Source organism: Coffea eugenioides, chromosome 9 (genome assembly GCF_003713205.1).
Source record: "Coffea eugenioides isolate CCC68of chromosome 9, Ceug_1.0, whole genome shotgun sequence".
Lineage (NCBI taxonomy): Eukaryota > Viridiplantae > Streptophyta > Magnoliopsida > Gentianales > Rubiaceae > Coffea > Coffea eugenioides.
In genome coordinates, this window is record NC_040043.1 from 42,822,400 (window position 1) to 42,844,865 (window position 22,466).

Here is a 22,466-nt window from a genome sequence, read left to right on the forward strand (position 1 = left end):
ACTACTGATACGGTGGTTCTCGCCAGATTCTAGATAGAGTACTTAGTCCCATTCAGGATTCAAGTATAGATTCAATCGATACGGTGGCTCCTACCAGATTTCAGGCGTAACACTTAGTCTCGTTCAGTATTTCACTTGTAATTTAAAAGGATACAATTGGCTCTTGCAAGCTAGTTCAGCAGCAGCGTTTTTCGAGTCCGTTGACACTCCATCAACGTTTGAAATGCAACAATAAATAATGCTGATAGATCACTGCTTGATGTCAATTTTCATCCATCGATCATCCCCCTTTATTGGGCCCAAACACCTCAAGTTAAATGAGTGGTAATAATCGAGTATATTGATTTCAGAGGACGCATTCAGTGGATTAAACAAGAAATAGGACTCATGGTTTGTCAATTGTCTCGATCAAACTCTTGTTGGCTCGATTTGACTAACTAGCCGATAAGGTTTGGGATTCTAATCACGAGTATAGTCGATGAGATAACATTTTCAACCGACTTTCAAATCATGCACATATATATCAGTTCACTGTAAACAGGATAACAAGAGTTCAGTCAAATTAGGTCGAGTACAATAAAGTACACACTGACTTATTCAATATCAAGTTAAGCAAACTTAGTAGGTCGAGTGCGATAAAGTATACACTCGACTTTGCAATAACAAGTCAAGATATCTAACAATTTCAAACAACAAGCCACATGAAACATCAATCAAGTAAATCACATGGTCCCAACATGCAGTTGGAACACTCACCGACTTATCGCAATCTTTACACTTCAATCACAAGTTTGCCTCCTTGGCCACTCTTGAATCCTGCGATCATATATAGTAGAGCATGCTAAAAGTAATAAGGCCTCTAAATTACATCAAGATCTAAGATCAAAAGCGACTAAAACTGAGTTTTTAAATCACTACTCAAGCTGTCAAATTTTCAACAAACATATCTCATATTTTTCTTCAAAATTCACAAGATTTTCTTGTTCAAATTCAGTGAAAAATTACGTACATGATAGATCAATGTCTCATGCAAAATATAGAGTAAAAGTAGGTCAATTCTAGTCATGAAATTTTAAAAAAAATGTGGCAAGACTCTTGAGATTCAAAATTGAAAATTTTGAGAAATAAAACATTTTGGAGCAAATCAGTTTCTTCCTCGTAAATTTTGTTGTTTCAATAATCCAACATATATGTGAAAATCAAAATCTTGTCAAGTGCCTTGAGACAAAATATGTCAAAATTACGACACAAATTCTAGCAATAAAGTTGAAATTCTCTCTTTCCCTCTCGGCTAACCCTAACAAAATTTTCAACAAGGACTTGACAATCTTTTCTCCAAAATTCTAACTTTTCTTATTTAGATTCATGGCAAAAATTCAATAAATCATAACTAACATGTCAAGAAGCATTTGGCTCATGTTCTTAGTAAAAAAATTCATAAAAAATTCACTGATAAAAACTCTAAATTAAACTATATGTTTTATGCATCAAAGTTGAAAATTTAGAGTATAACTTGAAAAACATGAAATCCTATATAAAGTTTTAAACTAAACTAAATAGATTACACACCAAAACTAAAAATTACAACATAATTTGACAAAAATATGAAATTTTTCATAAAGATCCTTCTTTTATCTTCTATAACATCATACATCAAGTAAACTTAAAGATAAGGAAAGAAAAATTAGGTACCTAACTAATTTCACCTCTTTACCTCCAAAATCTAGAATGGAAAGGAAATCAAGAAAGTTGGAAAGTTTTCTTCCTTCAAGAACTCCTCCAAAAACTTCCTCCTAAACTTGTCTCAAAGATTTACAAAGTGGATTAGGGTTTCCTCTCTTATTTTCTTACTAATTAGACAAGAAATCAAGACTAGAAATTTAATGTTGTTCTCCCTCTTTTTCTCCTCAAAATTTCATCCAAGGCTACCCAAAAGAAGAAGAAATGTGAATGAAATGGAAGTTTGGGTTGAATAAAAATCAAACTTGGTCTTGGTCAAGATTTTATGGATGCTTGACATGTGGCAACACAAGATGAAATCCTTATCTAATTATTTTTAAATCACTAAAATATCTAACCCATCTCTAATTATCTCTTGACACCTTATAACACCATAACCCTTTTACACAAAACTTTCTCTTGTTTACCCAATTTATTGCACACATCTCACTAATTGTTCACATAACTTAATGCATTATGAAACTCAACATGCACCAAGTTAAATAAGGCAATAGAATAAAAATCATGATTCAACCATCAAATCAATCACAAATACAAGGCAAGTAAGTTAAACTAATAAAAACATAAGAAACGAATTTTCGGATCCTCACAAGAATTAAAATCCCTAGATCATACACTTGCAGGATTTCTCTCAAATTCTTCCTAAAATCCTATTTTGTTGCTCCTTTACAATTCCAACTCAGCAGCTTCATTTTAATTGCTTTACTTTATTAAGGTCAGCAGCCCAACTCCACCGTCTCTGTAGTGTCCTACTCAATAGTCTCATAGCTCTGTTCTTCTTCCATTCCCGACGGATGGACCTGTTCCTCCAAAGGAGTTTCCGCTATAACTATTATGCTAATGTTCTATCATTTGTTTATTGCTCCAGGCTAACCGCCATATTTCCTCCTAGTTCTAATTCTTCTATGCCATAGGTCATTTCCATTGGGAATATTCCACTAATCTCTTTTACTAGCACATCTAGGTTTTACTGTTTTCCCCATTAATCTCCTCGTTATTGGTGTTTTTGTTCTTTCTAATTCACACTTCTTTCCTTCCCGAGCTTTGAAAAGCTTTTTGGGTGCTATAATCCCTCCATTTACATTCATTAGCCCACTTATCTTGACTGGGCTTAGTGTTTTTTTACCCATCCAAAAGCCTTGACTCCCCTGTTCTCCACTTTTCCTTGTTTCTTTCCCTTTTCTTGAGCTACTTCCTTGCACTGTATTCTTCCTCTTTTTCCCCTTATTGAAGGAGAAATTCTGTGGTGATCCCGGTATATTAATTACTTTAGTTCATAAAATTTCCCTGGGGGTCACTCTCTTCTTGTTGCTCCTTTTCTATTTCTTCTGCTTATAGAGCTTTAAAACATGACCCCTGCCCCAGTATCTGCTCAGTAGTTTCCATTCCCTGATCCTTTTTTCTGTTATCTCTTCTCCTCCCTTTCCCACTAGCTGCCTTCATCCAATCTAGCATTTGGGTATGTTTCTTCATTCCAGACGGTCTAGGCTTACTTTCTCTTTGTTTTTGGGCCTTTACTTTGAGCCTAGATCTTTCGGCGTGGTTTGCTGGACCTTTTACTTCCTTTCTTGTTCTTCTTCCATTCGCAACCATCCACGGCCCAAATGGCAGGCTTTTGGATCCTTCATCTCCATCCACCTTCCTCTCTGATTTCGGACTCTGGTTCTCTATTCCTTCTGCTCTTTCATTTCCAGGCTTTAGCCTCAGAGCTCTGTAATGTGGCCATATTGCCAACATCCAAAATAGATTTGGTATAGCCCTTCGTACTCTACAACTTGAAGATCCTAATTTATCCAGACATATGGAATCTAGGGTTTGGTTAGATCAGCCTCTATGCATATTTTGTTAAATTTCCCTCTCTCAGCTATTAGAGTATTCTCATCCACTTTGACCATCTTTCCTATGTTGTTGCCTACTGTCTTAAGGAATTTCTTTGGATAATCTCAACCGGCAAACCTAATAGTCTAATCTGGACCATTGTCAAAGTTATCTCTTTTTTGTTTTGCTAGAAAATATGGTCTCCATTTTCTCACAGTAACGTAGAGCCTCTGTATCATCCATGGCCCTCCATCTAGGATTCTGTGGTAGTCCTCCTTAAACCTGACTCTAACAATGTAGAATCCTTTTTCCAGATCTGTGCTTTCAAACTCTTGGTCTAGCAACCACATCTCCTAAAGTTTTTGCTCCAAAGTTCTAAAGCAACATTTCTACCCAGTACTCTGAGTATGAGTGCCTTCCTCCACGGTTTCCACATCTCAAGTATGTTCCCCATGGGTACCGTTGGTTTTGGGAACTTCAATTTAATCTTCTCTGCAAATCTGGCTTCATCTATTTCTCCCTTTTCAAGCATGGTGTTATCCTCTTCTTCCTCAGATCCATTATAGAAAAGCTATTTTTGTAGGAGTTCTTCTGTTAAACAAATGTAAAATAAAATAGTTAGGCAAGAACTTGGATGGACCCAATCTGTGACTCACTCATAGACCGAGTGATGTATTAGTTTCCGCATCATCAACCATCATGTTAATTAATTCTAAATGTAACACCCCATTAGGTCTTCTAGTAACAACGGGGACTAAATAAATCCACTGGATCAAAAAAAAGATGCAATCTAATTCAGGGACTCAAAACAATTATGGAAAAATCTTTCAAAACATCTCATATTTCCTTAAATAAATTTTTTCATCCTTTACTTTTAAAATGATAAATTTATATTCTTTGCAAAATTATATCAATAAAATTTGGTCCCAACTTAATTTTTTTTTACCACTTTTTACCCTGAATTAATCACGTGACTCGCATATAATCAATTTTTTAGGGACAAAAGGTTAGACCTCATTTATGGTTAAACAAATGACCTAATTTATATTCATTTTTACCCTTAAACGAGTAGGATTTGACCTAAATCATATTCATTTTTCTCTTAAAAAAGTGAGATTTGAGTCAATTTTTTCCATTAAAAAAAAAGTGAAATCTGACCTTTTTGTACATAAAAAATGATTGCATATCGATTACATGGTAATTTTATACTAAAAAATGATCAAAAACTTAAGTTGAAATCAAATTTTGCGATATTAAATTTATAAGGAACACAAAGTTAATATTTTAAAAGTGGATGATGAAAAATTTCATTCAACGAAATATGAGAATGGTTTTGAACAATTTTCCCAACATTTATTATGTTTTTGCAAGAGCATCAACACCTAGTCTGCTTCGCTAAAGAAGCGACTAATATGGCATTCTAAAGTTTGATTGTTTAATGCCAATAAGATCCCAAGCTAACACACCGTTTGATTTCCCAAAGTAGGTGATCTGTGTCTCTCGAATACGCATTGCAAAAGTAAAATATCCATCTACCTTTAATCAATACAAAATACTTTGTATTGTTTAATGCCAATAAGATCCCAAGCTAACACACCGTTTAATTTCCCAAAGTAGGTTATCTGTGTCTCTCAAATACGCATTGCAAAAGTAAAATATCCATCTACCTTTAATCAATACAAAATACTCCGCCGCAACAATATTTCCTACTGCCGAGCCATCCATATTTTAACTTGACTCCTTCCTTCCCATGCTTGAAAATTTTCATCTGAGTGGAGTAGGTTTTTAACTGTTGAAAAACTTAGAATTCCATCTCAAAACCAATTGATAACAAGTGAAATGGCCTAACAACAACTTTTATATATGATTGAAAATCTTTAGAATATCAATGTGAAAAATTCTACTAACACCCCCTTACAATCATGACTTGACAAATGGGCTTAAAACCAAGTCACGAAAGAAACTATAAACAAGATAACTGAATCACGAGTGAAACTACAACTCACAAGGTAACAAATAAACTCAAAGCCCAGCTCTAATACCATTTTAGAGAACATGAACTGCCATTTCAAAATCAATTGACAATGAGTGAAGTGATCTAACAACTTTTATATATGGCCGAAAACCCTTGGAATATCAATATGAGATATCAACTAATAGCAGCTTTTTTGAATCTGTTGTTGATATTTCATGGGCTAAGCATGACTCACGCTTTCTGGAAAATGCATCGTGTGGGCGCGGACGGCAGAACCCCCAAAAAGAATGACGAAAATCTCAACTCCGGATGACCTGTAGACGGCATATTTAGTTTTCATGAATATACTTCCACCGCCGAATATGGTGAATGACATGACGAAAATCTAGATTCCACTTCCACTCGAGCACTATACAAAAGGTTAGTAATTAAAAATTCAAAGAATTGTTGCCGATCCTTCTTCTTGACGAGCATTTGCCGCACACTGGCTGCCCATCTACAATTCCCACGGAGACCTGCTTTCCAAACCTGCACAATTAGGACAAATATCAGTATCAATCAAATGCATATGAAATTTAAGGTTACGGGTCATCAATCGATTGTGCAACTAGAGCCAGAGCAGTACACATTGCACCTTTCTGATCCCCTTCCTTCCCACACTCTTTTCCAACGCTAAGTTTCATTTAGATTACTATTAGATCCATTAAGCTGATCATAAGCTGATTCGACGGTAAATGCTCCTGATTCAGACAGGCAACATCGAAGAAAATCCAAAATATCAGGATTCTGGATGAGAATAATGGATCTGAGCTTCATCTTTGATACATGAAGGGAGTAGTCCCTGCAGCATTATCCAATTCCAATCATTTATTCCACCGCCCTTTTATTGCACTGTTCTTCTCTGATTGAAACATCCACTCACTGATCGGTACATTGAACAACCACTAATCAATCCAAAATCCTATTGTCTCTCCATTACCAAGTCTCCACCTCATTCCTTGCCGTGTTACTACTTCAGCGTTACCTTCTATGCTTCTCCAGGTATATGACATCAACATACTCAAAGAGTCCCCATCCTCCTTGCAATATTTTCTAAAATGAAGTTTCTTTCCATACAACCCATCCTCAATCAATAACTTCCAACCAACCTTAGCCAGAGTTGCCTGGTTTAGTTGAGAGAGATGTCGAATATCTAATCCTTCTTCCTCTTTTTTCAAACGATCAACTTAAGAATGGAACATAGTCCATGGATAAGGTCTTTGGTTCTCTGCCATAGAACATCGCAAGGGTTGTATACTCATCACTCCCTTTACATTGTATACTCCATGTAATACCAGCAGCTTTGCAGCTACAAAGATTTCCAGAAAACCAGCTATGGGAGAGTGTATTGCTGGGCCAAGCAGCATGCTGAATAGAGGAAATACCTGTGGAGGCTGTATTCAGGTGAGATGTTTTGAACCATGTCTTGTGGTGTTTGCCACGTGGCCCACCTATCACTATAACTGCCACTGATTTCTGCCCCAAATTACGATGGGCATTGGTGGAAGTTCCTTGATCACAATGCGGGATGTCACCTGGTACAAAAATTGCAGCAATAGCAGAAAACGTGGTTCCAATTCTATTAATGGTATCAATTATTTGGTTTTATTACTAACCAATTCAATTAACAAATTCTTGGACTGAATTAGTCTACACCATATGTCTCAGATGCAATGCCCATTGTAGGTGGATCTTAATCCAGGGAAAAATGTGGAGTTGACAGGAAGTTCATACTTTGTGCAAGTCCTAATCACCAATGATGGGGTGAATGGTGAAGTCTCTGCAGGAAAAATGAAAGGATCAAAAACAGGATGGATAACTATGTGTAGAAACTGGGTATAGAATCAGCGATGCAGCATCAGACTCATGGGCAGCCCTTATTACAATTTTTCCCTGATAAAACAGAGATTTGGTCAGACAAATGGTCTTGAGTTTGACATTATCAAACGGAGGTAAGCTATGTTCAGAAGTCGTATCCCACCCACTCTAAAGTGTACGTCAAGATCAATGTAGAGATACAGCAAAGAAAGACCAAAAAATGCAGTGTATTTTATGGCAGGAAGGGCATATGCATGTCAACCTCATGACTGTCCATCATGTGACCATTGTGGGGGAGATGGCATATATTGCTCACATAACCATGGGTTAGCTATTTTCTATTATTTTCCCATTTCTTCTTTCTACAATCATTTTGATCTGTTTGCATCCTGAAATTTAAGTATTTTCAGGCACTTATTGTTCAAGATATAGATGCCATGCATCATTTCGTGCACTTGCAACCAATACCAAATTAAATTTCATGGTTTGAAAAGCATTAGCCGCAAAGCATAACCATTGCACTTGTCTCCATAAGTAAAGAGTTTAAAGTCACCGGTAAATTTGGCTACAAATATTTAAATAGCTCCTAGCCGCTAAACAAAAAAAAAGTGCAAGAACTTTTTCCTGACAGGGTAGAACATGCTAAACACTTGCAATGGGAGGTGCTATCAGATTGCATCTAGCAGCTCCTGCAAGAGTAACCAAGTCAGTTTGAGCTCAAAGAATATCCTTCTCCCTCTCCTTTCTCTTGAAAATTTAGAGATTGACCAAAATATTTCTGGGCTTCCAGTCGAAAAAAAGCTGAAAGACTTGCTTCCTCATTTGACTCTAAAACATTGATTAATATCTTGAATGACAACTTATCCAGGTCACAGCCTATAGATTTCATCAGGTAAAAGCACTCAACTGCAAGTCCAGTGAGGTTGAAATTTGCTAAAATCTCCAGCAATGCATTAAAACCGTTAATATCAGGCTCTAAACAAGGTTCCTTCTTCAATTTAATGAAAAGCAGTTCAACCTCTTCAAGCAAACCATTGCTTCCCAAAAGTGAGACCAATTCAGCATACAGTGATATTTGAGGCCTATACCAATACTCCTCCTGAATTTCTTCGAAAACCTAATTCAGGAAACGAAGGACACTAATAGATCAGACAATATCACTGTAGGCTAAATGTACCATTTTTCAGAAACAAAGGCACCCAATACTAGTCTAAGCCCCCCACCCCCACAGCCCCCCCCCCCCAAAAAAAAAACCCCAGAATCTCACACCAAGAAAGGGGGGAAAAATTACTGGTCTTCGTAATTTTTCTTCTTTGCGCAAATGAGCAAGAAGGTAAACCAGTTTTCACTCAAATTTGAGCCTCAAGTTAGGCCCCTTTTTTTCGGCTGATAAAACAGAGAGATGAGTCAGTACATTCTTTCTTCTTGCTTGATCTTGTTTTGGCTGAAAAACAATATATTATGGTTGAACCAAACAAGCAGCTTAAAGAGTAATTAAAAATTGTGAAATCATATTCAATCGATGAGCCTTTTCCAAAATTGTAGGTTGCTGTTTTGCACTTGGGCAGTAAAATTTTATATTATCTCGGGCAAGCAATAATTAAGAGGTTCCATGCATAAAATGCAAGTACTTTTGGGATCTGATCCAACTCGGCTACCCAAAACTTGAGTGAATTGGAAATATAAGACAAGTTGATCCCTAAATTTTTATCTCACGCCATGGGATAAAGGATACCTCCAACCACAACATAATAAATACAGTTATTCTGGTTTCGGCCCCAGATTATGCTATCTGATCATCTGTATGGTGCATCCTCTATCAAGTATAGCCTTGTTTATCCACTTAGAAAAAAGTAGATAGGCACGTTTTAGTAAGGGGCATAAACCCCCTCCTCCCCCCCCCCCCCTCCAACAACAACAACAACAAAAATCCAAAACAAAATAAAAATAGAAGGGGGAAGGGGAAAAAGGGATAGGCAGTAAGAAGCAAACCTTAAGAGCCAAATAACACTGGTTCTGGCGAATGAGTTCGCGTAGAACGGCTATCATATCGAGCTTGAGCAAACGCCTAAAGGTGGTCTCAAGGGCAGGCTCCAGCGGACAACTACTAGTGGCTCTGGCCCGCTTGAGTGCCTGAACCGTTTGAATGGCTTCGATGCTGAGATTCCGGCCTTTCTGCAGCGGCTTCCTGTTATTGCTTCTGTCTCTCATGATGGTTACAAGTGCATTGTTTCTATTCTTTCTACTATTGCTATTGTTTGCTGCTTCTCCCCCTAGTCCTAGCCCTAGCCCATGCGTAATTAAATTCCCATTCCCAATCCAAGCGGAATTAAGCCTGCTGGCAGTGGGCGAGTGCGATATCTGGGTCATACCTGAATTCATTGTTGTCCCACAACGCAGCCACCAGCCGAGCCACAGCCCACAAGGAGGAGAAGGGTGGGAAAAGACCGCCTCCTCCGTCTCTGATTCTCTTTTTACTGTACAGCTGATTGTTGCAAGAAAAAATAAGTGCAATTCTGCGATGAAGGTCCGTCTCCGTCTGCGGTCTGGCAATTGAACTTTTTAAGTGTTTGTTTAAAATTTTAGGGAGCCCATTTGGATTCGCTGTTTTTTGGATTATTTTTCAAAAATAATACTGTAGCATTTCGTTTTTGAAATACTAGTTCGTTTATATTAGTTATTTTTCAGATTATTTTTCAAAAATTATATGAAAAACTTTTACTGTAGATATTTTTTGGATTATTTTTAGAGGTATTTTTAAAATATATTTTTGAATATTTTTATAATTTTATATTTTATATTTATATACATTTATGCATTTATAATACATTTATAAATAAATATATTTATATATTTATATAAAAATATATTATAAATGTATTATATTATATATAATACATAATATAAATATATTTATAAATGCAAAAATGAATATTATATAAATGTATAAATTATTAATGAATATTATATAAATGTATAAATTATTAATGAATATTATATAATTGTATAAATTATAAATGAATATTATATAAATGTATAAATGTATAAATTATAAATTATAATAAATATTTTTTATATTTTTATATAAATATATATTTATGCATTTATAATACATTTACAAATATTTATAAATAAATATATTTATATAGAAATATATAAATGTATTATATTATATATAATACATAATATAAATATATTTAGAAATGTATAAGTGTATATTATTATAAATGTATAAATTATAAATGAATATTATATAAATGTATAAATTAAAATATTATAAATATATATTAATATTATGTATAAATGTAAAATTAATATTATGTATATTAATATAAATATATAAATGTATTATATATAGTATTATATTATATATAATACATAATATAAATGTATATTATAAATATACATAAATATATATATTATGTTTAAATGTACATTTATATAAATGTATAATATATAAAATATATAATATATAATATTTATATAAATATATTTTAAATATATAAAAATATATTTTAAATAAAATAAAATATTTGTAATATGAATAAATAAATAAATAATATTTAAATATTTAATATATATAATATACATTAATATTAATTATAAATATTATAATATTATAAATATGGTGTTTATATAATATTTCAATTTGTAATATTTATTGTATATTTCATTATATAAATATTTATATAATATATAATATATAAATATATAATATAAAATTTTCAATTTGTATAATATACATAATATTGTATATATATAATACAATATACATAATATACATTTATACCTTAATACATATTTTGTATATTATATATTATACATAACATTATTATACACAATAATGTACATAATAATGAAAGTACATTAATAATGTATATATTATAATATAATGTACATAATATATTATGTATAAATATTTATACATTTATGTATACAATATTACATATTATGTATATTATATTATATTATGTATAATATACAATATTATGTATAATATTAATGTATATAAATATTTATATAATATATAATATATAAATATATAATTTACAATTTGTATATTTCAATTTATATTAATATAATATATATATATAATATACATAATTGAAATATACAAAATATAGATATTATGTATATTTGGAGTTATTTTTGATATAATGTTTGGATATGGGTGTTTTTGAAATTGTTTTTGAAATACACATTTACTTTAGCATTTGGAACGTGAAAAACCGTTTTTCAAAAACAGAGGCAAAAACAGGAATCCAAACCCCACAAACTAAATACCCAATTGCAGTTTACCCCCTAAACTATAATAATAGGCATTTTGCCCCCTTGAATGATATGTTGGGACAAATCTACCCCTTTTATTTTAAACATTGTTTTTTTCTTTTTTCCCTATCATTTTCTTTTTAAATTCTTCCTTTTTTTCTTTAAACATTGTTTAAATAAGTAGACTAGATTAGTCAAAATTTGTTTATTTCTTAATTTTGTATGTCAATATTTTATAAAAAAAAAATCTATGGAATACAAGATTTTTTGTCCAAATGTTGAAGTCAATAAGAAATTGGAAATTGTAATGATGATTTAAGCAAATAAAACTGGGTAAATAATGCTCAATCCAAACAAACCCAATGTCATTTAAGAAATTGAACTTTTCAAATATATAACAACAAAATAGAGAAATTGATTAATCAATTATTAGTAGTATCAATAACAAAAAAAAATTAACTACTATTGTTGTTTATTCTTATTTTTTATTTCACTACAAATAACAATTGCTAACTTTTTCTTTTTTATGTGATATATAATATGTTACTTTTATTATACGTAGTTGAGTAACTGTGAACTCCTAATTAGTTTATAGGTGCTTAAATTGTTGAATTACTAGATTAATACACTTTACAATATAAGCTTCATATATTTTGTAATAATAAAGAGTTTATGACAAATTATTAAGAATGAATTTAACAGATAAATAAATTTAAAAACAGTTTAAAAAATATTAAAATTTTTTATGTAAGTCTTTTCACATCGGAGAGAGAAGTTGGCTAGTTCCACGAGAGAAGGAGAAAATAAATAAAAGGAAAAACTGAAAAATCTAATAGAGAAAAAAAAAGAAGAAAGGATTTAAGATAGTAGGGGTAGTGTTGTCCAAACATATCATTCAAGGGGGTAAATTGCCTATTATTATAGTTTATGGGGTAAACTGCAACTGGGTATATAGTTTGTGGGGGTTTTTTGCATTTAACCTAAAATTGTACTATAACTTACACTAAAAGTTGCAGGGAAAATTTTTTAAGTTTGTAAATTTTTGGATATTTTGAAGTATATAGTTTAAAAATTTTGAAAAGTTTTTTGAGATTATTGTAGTTCAAATTGTTAAAAAACTTGTAACAGACAAATTTGATAAAAAAAATTTGCTTGCCAAACAGGTCCCATATATATAAAAATATTTTTTTTATTATGTTAGGAATATTAATTTTTCAGATATTAATTGTCCTGTATTATCAAATACTATAAGAGTTTACTAATAATTTTAGTAACAAACAAACAAATTAATAAAAAATAATGTTATGGGATAAAGAGCAAAACAAACTATTTTATAGGAATTTGGTACAGTCAACTCTTAAGTGTATAATGCCTTTTTCGACATTACCATCCCACAATGTTAACAATGTTATAGTTGATTAATGGTTTAGATGATAAAATGAAAATTAAAAAATGACGGTAAGGGACAAAGTGGAAAAGATGCATAATGGACCCCTATGTCTGATGGCGATTTAGTTTCCGTCAGTTATCCGTTACTCTGTTGGGTCACCTCCCCTATAATTAATTGGAATAGGTTAGAGTAGGGAGTAGAAGTAGGTGTAGATGACTCTTGCCATATATATAGACTCCTTTTTTGACAAGTGACAATTTGAATTTTTACTCCACTATTTTCTTTGGTTAGGAAAAAGTCATAAACTTTTCCCCTCCCAATTTCTCCTCTTCTTTTTCTTTTTACCTCTACCTTCAACCCTCATCTCCCCTTTTTTTCATCTTTCTTTTTTCCCTTCCAATTTTTTCTTTATAATTAATTATCCTAAAATTATTTTCTTACTATTTTTTAGGTGATTATTATTAATCATGGAGAGATATCGTAACAATCAACTGATTTATTTACCTCCATCAGTTTTAACTCTTTAATTCAGCATTTTGCTTTTTCCCTTCTTCTTTTCCTCCATCCTAATTTTTCTCTGCCTTTCCTCTTTCCACTCAATCAAATACATCTTTTCCTTTTTCCTCTGTATCAACTAAATGTATGTTTTTCTTGCCTAAGAATAGATATTTCTTTTCTTCCTTTGTTCAAAAATCATGATTCATGATCATCTCTTTTTTTAAGAGAAATATAAACAATAGATCTTTTATCTCCCTAACCTTACTATCTAGTATGTTCCATTTTTTTATTCCTATTTTTCCCCTGTTTCACACTGCCAATTATGGACTTAAAATTTTTTCACTAATTGTATTTAATTTAGCCTTTATCATTTTTTTTTTGCCTCTTCATTCTGTTACTAGGTGTATTTATTTATTTTGATTTGATCTCCTTGATATTCATTAAGCCTTCCATTATTTTGGCTCAGCAAGTCAATTCTCCTTTTGTGAGGTTTGTCTTAAATTTAAATGCAAAATTTGTATTTTGCAATTCTGATGTTTTAGTTCACTTTCAATGCATAACTAAATCTTGCACTTCATTTAGTAATTCATTGGTACTGAATTTTTGTGCTTTTTTTATGCATTGAAAAGCCTTCTATTTCAAATTTCTTGCAAGTTTTATTGTGAATTGGTAAGATGAAAGTTTTTACATGATGATGTCTTGTTTGAAAAAGAAATAATGGTGATAAATTCTATGCATTCGTAATTATAATAGCATGATATTTGAGCTTTATGAAGCATGCATCATTTATGTTAATATTGAATTGATTTTGTATTTCTCACGTGCTTGATTTTTCAAATTTTTGCTATTATTTGTCCATACAATACAAGAAGATATACCTCTACTATGTCAAAATAAGCAAGTTGGGGCAAACTTTTGGAACATTACAGTAAAAGCAAACTTTATTTTTTAGGCTCATTTTTTGGCAATTATAATTGCTCTTTATTTGAAAGCAAATTATGGTATAATGAATTTTAGCCAGAATTTTATAGGTGGGCATAAGCGGTCGTCGTATACTGCACATCAAGGTTATGCAGTAATGAAGAAAGGTAGAGCGCGCACGGAATACAATCCTGTTATTATACTTGCCAGACAGATGTGCACGTCATACAGATGGATAGGCCTTTAAGAATCTCATTCATGTGCTAATACCGTCATCCTCTTCAGAACGTAACGAAAGAAAAAGTTGAGGAATCCAGAAAACAAGCCACATAACGCGCTCAAGAGAGATGAATGTCTCCTATCAGCAAATGAAGCACAGTTTGACCGAAACTAGGCTATAATGCTTCAGACGTGCAGAGAGTACGATAGCCGAGCAGACAGCACAGGCTTTCAGAACAGGCAACAGAGGCAAGAGATGGATGGCAAAACTAATCGATCAGTAGACTTTAAGGAACACCGGTAGCCGACTGCAACACAGGCTGATCCCTTTGAAAGGACGTCCATTCAATCTCTCTCAGCAAATTAAACCTTTGATCTAATGTCAAAAACTCAACTTGTGATGCTACAGCACCAGACTTCCCCGCCTTGTAGAGTAAAAGGACTGTAGATCCCATGTCAGGTCCATGGAGCTTCCCAGTTAGCAACACCCGGAGGGGCATAAAAAGAGATTTTCCCTGGCATGGCGCATAAATATTGAAATTAAACTTTTTGGGCAACCAAAGATACCAGTAACCAGTAAATTCTTATCAAGAATGCAATAGTAAAAACAAACCTTGCGTTTCAGTGATTTACCAAAGCTCTTTACCCACTTCTGCCACCCTGATTGGCCTTCTTCCAAGGCACCAAGCAGCTCACCGCCATCAAAGGCTGCCAACAAACTAGCAGCAACATCGGGGAGCCCATCATCGATAACAGATTTACACTCAGCACTGCAGATGGCAAAGAGGAAATCAATTTTTTGTTTCCAATTGAAAAGAAGACTATCAATAACACTGCTCCTGACCTGTTACTACTAAACGTAAAATTATTAAAGGCTCTCCAATATATAACTATAACCTTAACATCAACACATCTCTGCAGTTCACATACTGTTTCCCTTTTACCTAAAGATTATTCATTTTTGAATCCATATATTAGCACCATCCAAGTTGATATGTTCAAAACAGAATATTTGCTTTCACATGCTACAAACTAATTTGCTCAGGACCCACTCACAATCGCCCGGATGAGTGTCATAGCATCCATCAAATATCTGAGTCACACAACACTTCATGATAGCAATACCTAACCCTCAGTAACTGGCTATTCAATTTTATTTTTACTGAGTTGGCGAATTGAATTTGCAACTAAAAAACATTTTAATAACGAATAGAGTTTATCAACTTAGTACAGGAAACGTATAAACAATCCTCAGGATAGGAAACACAAAGACTGGGAAGAAAATAAGAGCAAAAGGTAAGAAATTCAGAATTCATATACTACTACAATGTCTAGAAAGCTTCATTACATACATGCAAGAATTCAACTTACCTTGTTAATGTTGCATATAGAGGATATGACAGCAAGCTTGAAAGAACCTTGTCTGAATCTGTTATCAGGTCAATTCCATCCTTCAGGAGGTGAAAAGCTTCCTGCTTATACAAATACACATTGCAACCATTATGATGCAATCCCTAGAAAAACACAATAGATATAGAGAAGCTACTTGTACTACTAAACATGCAGTTGATAGTAATGCACACTTACTTTTCACTAACCATAGCTTACAATGATAATCAGAATAAATTCATTTGTTTGACTACTCCATAATGCAAAATTGGTAGCGACACATTGCTGTCTTAGAAAGCTACCAGGTTGACCACAGAGTTGCTTTTAAATTTGCACACAGGAACAAAATTTTAGGATAAATAACAAAGTTACACAATATGATTCACAAGATATAACGTTGATCATACCACTCCATAGAAATTGCACATGACAAACACTTGATCTGAATCATCAAAAAATGCACCAGAAAGATAGGAAGCCCTTACTTCCACAATGAGCCCCTCTGATTCAGTGAGGATACCATTACTCTTCCAACGTTCACCAATCAGTTTGATTACTTCCCCAGTTGGAAGAGATCTCAAATGCAGACCATTCATCCACCTTTAGATTCCACAAATATTGAATGGAAAACCATAAAACAATAATCAAAACAATTTGCAAAGCTATAAAATGGTGTTTAACCAGATTATTATAAATAAGACATCCCCTGAACTATAATAGCACAAGTTGCTATTTGCATCAGTAATCCAAAAGCAAATATTACCTGAGCTTGGTCACATCAAATATCGCCCCACTTTTGTTAACACGCTCAATTGTAAATTTTTGAACTGTAAACAGCATGAGAAGGTCCAACTCATCAGACATGTCTAGCTAATAGAGTTAAGGACAGCTGGAGGAACATTCAATTTGCAACATATAAGTGTATGACTTTCAGGAAGTAAATGAGATTGATCAAGGAAGCACAACAAGAAGTACAAAATCCTGCCATACATCAGCACAAAATGAAGCTGCCAGATGTATGGAAATGACCAACTATAGTCAAGGAGATATGACTCACCAAGTTGTTCAAGGGTGAAAAATTCATTCTCAGAGCCATCACCCCAGCCCAACAGCGCAAGGTAATTGACCATTGCCTGAGGTAAGTATCCCATCTCCCTGAACTGCCAGATAAAAGTACAATTGTGACAGGGGAATACTACACAAACACTCAAGGCCTGGTTGAAGAATTACAAGGCATTCAAAAACCAGAGAAAGAAGCCAAAATGGCCAACCTGACCCACTGAAGTTGCACCATGACGCTTGGAGAGTTTGCTCCTATCAGGAGCAAGAATTAAAGAAACATGTGCAAAATAAGGCATTGAAAAACCCAGAGCCTACAACGGCAAACACAGCATCCCCCATCAGATGTCACCATTTGCAAAAGAACTTACTTTGATAGAGTAAATGAGTTCGAAACATCAAGCGGACCAATGGAAGGTGAATGTACCTTGTAAATTAGTGCTTGTCTTAAAGTATTGGGTAAATGTTCTTCTGCTCTGTATTGAAAGTTTTAATAAGAAATCTTCCCAGAATAAGCAAATAAACAAGCAAGCAACTGAAGAAGAGAAATAAGAACAGCTTTGATTGTAGAAAATCTCCACTAGAATAAGCAATGTCTCACCTAATAACATGAGAGATAGCCATAGATGCATCATCAACTGTGACACAAAAATTGTACACAGGTTGTCCATTACTTCTCATAATGACAAAATCTCCCAATGTGTCCAAGTTCCAACTAACCTTCATTACACTATCAAACAAGATTAGAAATGAAGAATGATGATGCAAAACAAATAGACCATCATAGGAAAAGAGAACCAAAACAAAAATGTAGAAGGAGAAGAAAAGGATTATGGTCATTGGTCAAGTATAGATTTATCATTAATGCTGAATCCTTAGACACTTAAAACCAATATAGTCTAAATCAAAAGGTTAAAAATTACAATTTTTGTGCATTTAGTCCTGAACTAGTTTCATCTCACTCCATGTTTCAGTTCTAATGAATGGGTTTATATATACATAATGAATTTTAGCAAGTTTCCCCACATCTTTTATTTTAATCTATGTGGTCCTCATGTTCATGAAATTTTGCACTTCTATTTGCTGTAACATGTCAACCACAAGTTTGATTTATAGCTTAAGAGATAACATGTTGAAATATCAGTGTCCGGCTAGGACTAGCCAATGAAATAGAGGACCAAAACTGCAACATGCCCAAATGGCCCAATTGGGGGAAAAAATAAAATGCACTATCAATTGCTTCAGCAACAACTCCAAAGGAACTCAAAATAAAGCCGTTGACATGCAAAAGTAAGTTTTATTCATCACTTACCTCACCACGGATAAGGTCATTTATTTTCAACTTTCCTTCTTTTGGCACTCGAAACCTACATGTATAGGGTGTCCCCTTCGACAACTCCTCTTGCACTTCCTCATCAGTGGCATTGGCCCACTTCCCAGTGTAAACTGGTGGCAATTGCTTTAGCTTCGCAATCTCCTTCATCTTTTCTAGTTCCTAATAAGTCAAACAAAGAGAGACATGAATAACAATTCCTATTCCTGCTTCTTCTTGGAACAAAGTCAAGCTCAAAGAGTTATAATCCCTTTCAACTAACTGATAGTTGAAATTGATAGAGTATTTGTATCCTATTTGCTTATACTCAACTGGTAAGTTTTCAGCTAAGTTTTTCATAATCTTAACAACTAAGGACAAATTTTAAGTGAGAGGCCATTGTCCCCTTCAGAGCCTTGCTTATTCAACTGGGGAATAACTGAATAGGTATTAGGTGTTTGATGCTCAAATCATCATTGGAAGGACTGTCGAATAGGTTAGGGACATGTCCGCATGTCCAGACTCCGCCTTAATTCCGCATTCACTTCGATAATTTATTTTCATGAAGCAGCCTTTTGAAAATTTACTTCATCTAACAAATGAGCCAATTCTCTCAAATCTAAAACACTAGAAATATTATTTAGTTAACTACTTAAACTTGCCTAAATTTAAAGTTTCTCAATTTTTATGAAGCTGATACTTCACTAAGCAAATCTCAGTCCTTCTGTTAACTTCTTTCCTTCAATAGATGAGTTCACTTTCTTTAATACTTGCATCCTTAGATGCCAGTATTATGTTTCATGCTTCATAAGCAATTTACAATCCCTTCTTAAAAGTTTCATTAATGTACTAAACTTTCAAAGCCAAAGTTGCCATCTTGTTAAACTTATGTACTGATGCTTTACCATTATAAAGTCTGTAGCAAAAAGAAAAGAAAAAAGAATCTAAGAAAATACCTACAGTTTGTTATACAAAAAATACTTGCACAAAATGACATTGAAATTGATGCTCCACTAAATCAGTTTGGTCATGGGAGAAGAAAGCTGCTTGTGGTTTATAAACCATGACAGAGATCTATTTTCAGGAAGAAGTCTATAGCAGGTTTAGTCTCACACATATAGCTAACCTGTGTCAACAAGACCTTGCCAAAAAAAAACCCCCACCCATTTGAAGCAAATATGACGAGCATCTATACCATAAAAATCTAAAATGCTCTTTTAGCATCATTTAGCATCAAAGCTTTATCCCGTCTCTAAACAAAGGGACTGTAGAAAACTTATGAGCGCAATATCAACCTCCATGTTCAGGCTTATCAAACCAGGACCTCAATGGGATTTATAACTGCATCTAGCATTAGTGGTAATGAAATTCAACATCAATCATTCCTGATATGGCGTACATTTCCCTTAGACACCTATTAAGGACCCGTGATATGGAGCATCTCGTCAAAGGATTGTAACTTGCAAGATAATCTTCAATGGGTTAATAGTGGAGGGTTTATGTCAGAAGATAATGGAATAGCTTAGGGTGACGTGGGTAAAACTCCAGCCCGTGACAGTTCAAATAAGAAAAAAGTACAAAACCAATTTTGTGACGATAAAAAAGTACCTCATTAGAACAAAAGCAGCGATAAACATGACCAGACTGTAAAAGCTTCTCAGCGTAGTGCTTGTAGAGAGAATTTCTTTCAGACTGGCGATAGGGACCATAGTTCCCTCCAACACCAGGGCCTGCATTGCCCACCCCCATATGCTATCAGTGTTAAGTGGTATTTGCAACCATGAATAAAACTTGGAATCAGAATTTTAGCAGATTAACCTATGCATTTTACAGTACCAACGAAGAAAATACACAGCAAACGACTAAAGTTGGTGACCAGAGGGCAGATGACAATTAAGAAGACGAAGAGGAAAAGGAAAATAAACCTTCTTCCCATCCAAGGCCAAGCCAAGAAAGATCTCGAAGAACAGCTTCTTCAGATTCTTTTGTGGATCGATCCAAGTCAGTATCCTCAATCCGAATGATAAACTTGCCGCCTTTAGACCTAGCGAACAAATAGTTGAAGAGAGCTGTTCTGGCCCCTCCAACGTGAAGATTTCCAGTGGGCGACGGTGCGAAACGCACACGGACTTGGGAATCCCCGGGTGGTGACCCTGCGTGGGCCGCCGAGATTGACAAACACCTTCTTGTTAATCTTCCGTTTCCAGGATAACCGCAGTTCTTCTTACCAGAAGAAATATCTTTGTTGTAATTATAAAGCAAGTAGAATGATGACCGGAGCATAGGAATAGGAACTACTGCTATCCCTTGTAGCGGAATCACCCTCGCTCTCAACAACGGCGTCCCTGTCCCCGCCAAACTTGCCATTTCCTTTTACTTCCTGAGACTGTAATAGTAGTATGAATTATTTATTCATTTGTTTTGTTGAAGTGGAAGAACCCTAATACTTTTGTCGCCGGCGAGGGCCAAAGGCTTCTTGCTGTTCTGCAGTCAGCTACATGGATAAGGATTAATAACGATGTACGCAGCTGTAATTTTTTAGGAGAGTCGACACTTGCAAATTTACAGTGCAACGGGGCTGGCTCAGAGGATTAACTAGTTGAATACCAGTAAGGCCTGGCTACTGCGCACCCTAAAGTGTTTAAGGGTAACAAAATTTGAATGATTGTTTATGAATTGAGTGTCGTAAATATATTTTATATAGAGTATCTTAATATATTACTGGTTAACAAAGGGAAAAAATTCGTTGTAATAAAAAGTAAGTATTAAAGCATAAATAAAATAAAATTGATAGGAAAAGTGTATATTATGTTTGGTAGCAATTCCACTTGATTTATACAAGTTTAACTGGTGCTAAATAAAATAAGTGAAGTGACTAATCTAAAGTAAAGTGACAGGCAAAGCAAAAATCTTGAGTACCAAAAGTAATGCGGCAAAAGGAAAACACAAAACTAGTAAAAGAAAGTATATGTTACTACTTACTACAGTAATATATAAATGCATAGATTTGTTGATGTAAAAAGTAAGAAAAATTGTATTACCAAACATGAAAAGACAAGAAAGTGAAGGAAGCTTTCTCTCTGCTATGTGAGAACGAGAAGGAAATAAAAAAGGAAAAAAATGAAACACAATAAAGGTTGGTAGTGTATGTAAGGGTGTGTAGTATACTATTCAAGGTTAGTTTGTTGATAATAATTTCATCTAAAAAGCTAGTCTATGAAAGTTAAATTAAGCTAGTACTTTGTCTTCAATATAATGGTTATAAACGATGAAATACAATTGATAATTCATCAAAAGGTTGATTTTCTTGTGAAGGACAACCTAACTTTGAAAAAAAATAGGGAAAATGGCCAAATTCGTCCCTAAACTTTTTATTAATGTCGATTTAATCCCTAACTTTTGTTTTCAGCCAATTTGATCCCTAAACTTATATTATGGTTTCAATTAAGGATCTCTGTGGCAGCGCCGCCACGAAAAATAGATCAAACTCCACATTGACCAATTAAACAGGGTATTTTAGGAACTTTTAGATATCTCCTCCCTCTATTATCAATTCCTACGGCCTACCAGCCACCTCCCTCTTCTACTCCTACCCTTCTTCTCCAACCTCTCCATTCCCTCCATCTATCATGTCCATCATCTTTGTTGCAGCCCACTAACTAGTCCTTGAGTAGCCCAAAACACAATCCTTCTTACATTGAAGAAGAGGCTTCCTTTTTCAAAAGAGATAGCAGTAAAAGCTTCTCTCTTTCTTGCTTCTACACAGCTATAGCCATGCCAAGTTCAAAGCAGGAATCAAAGGATTATCCCAAGCAGCCATCAAAATGACTTTTGTTGTGGTGGATGATGAGTGTTAGGCGAAGCCATGAAATCCTTGTTAGTTTCTTGGGAAATTTTGGCCTTGCTGAACTTGTACACTGCAAAAATAATATGGATACATTAAAATAAAGTTTTTCGTAGCTTTGGGTATAAGTGATACATCAAATCATGCCTCCAGTAGTCCTCCAGTTTTTACATAT

At 34.0% G+C, this 22,466-nt stretch overlaps 2 protein-coding genes across 3 annotated transcripts; both read right to left on the reverse strand.

Annotated features, from left to right (window-relative positions):
* Positions 1–7,835: 7,835 nt before the first annotated feature.
* Positions 7,836–9,899, reverse strand: LOC113783725 (protein THYLAKOID ASSEMBLY 8-like, chloroplastic). The gene is made up of 2 exons (XM_027329941.1): positions 9,383–9,899; positions 7,836–8,507 (listed from the first exon to the last, which is right to left on the reverse strand). The coding sequence occupies exons 1-2, from the start codon at positions 9,770–9,772 to the stop codon at positions 8,097–8,099; spliced, it is 801 nt and encodes a 266-aa protein (XP_027185742.1). The 5' UTR covers positions 9,773–9,899; the 3' UTR covers positions 7,836–8,096.
* Positions 9,900–14,638: 4,739 nt separating this feature from the next.
* Positions 14,639–20,929, reverse strand: LOC113783016 (glutamate--tRNA ligase, chloroplastic/mitochondrial-like). Of its 2 annotated transcripts, XM_027329019.1 has the most exons (12): positions 20,373–20,929; positions 20,056–20,177; positions 18,448–18,630; positions 17,737–17,855; positions 17,563–17,611; positions 17,348–17,449; positions 17,134–17,236; positions 16,840–16,903; positions 16,562–16,676; positions 16,059–16,159; positions 15,301–15,457; positions 14,639–15,202 (listed from the first exon to the last, which is right to left on the reverse strand). In XM_027329019.1, the coding sequence occupies exons 1-12, from the start codon at positions 20,812–20,814 to the stop codon at positions 14,975–14,977; spliced, it is 1,785 nt and encodes a 594-aa protein (XP_027184820.1). In that variant the 5' UTR covers positions 20,815–20,929; the 3' UTR covers positions 14,639–14,974. The 2 variants fall into 2 exon arrangements, with proteins under 2 accessions (XP_027184820.1, XP_027184821.1); XM_027329020.1 differs by lacking the exon at positions 18,448–18,630.
* Between the last annotated feature and the right edge of the window lie 1,537 nt (positions 20,930–22,466).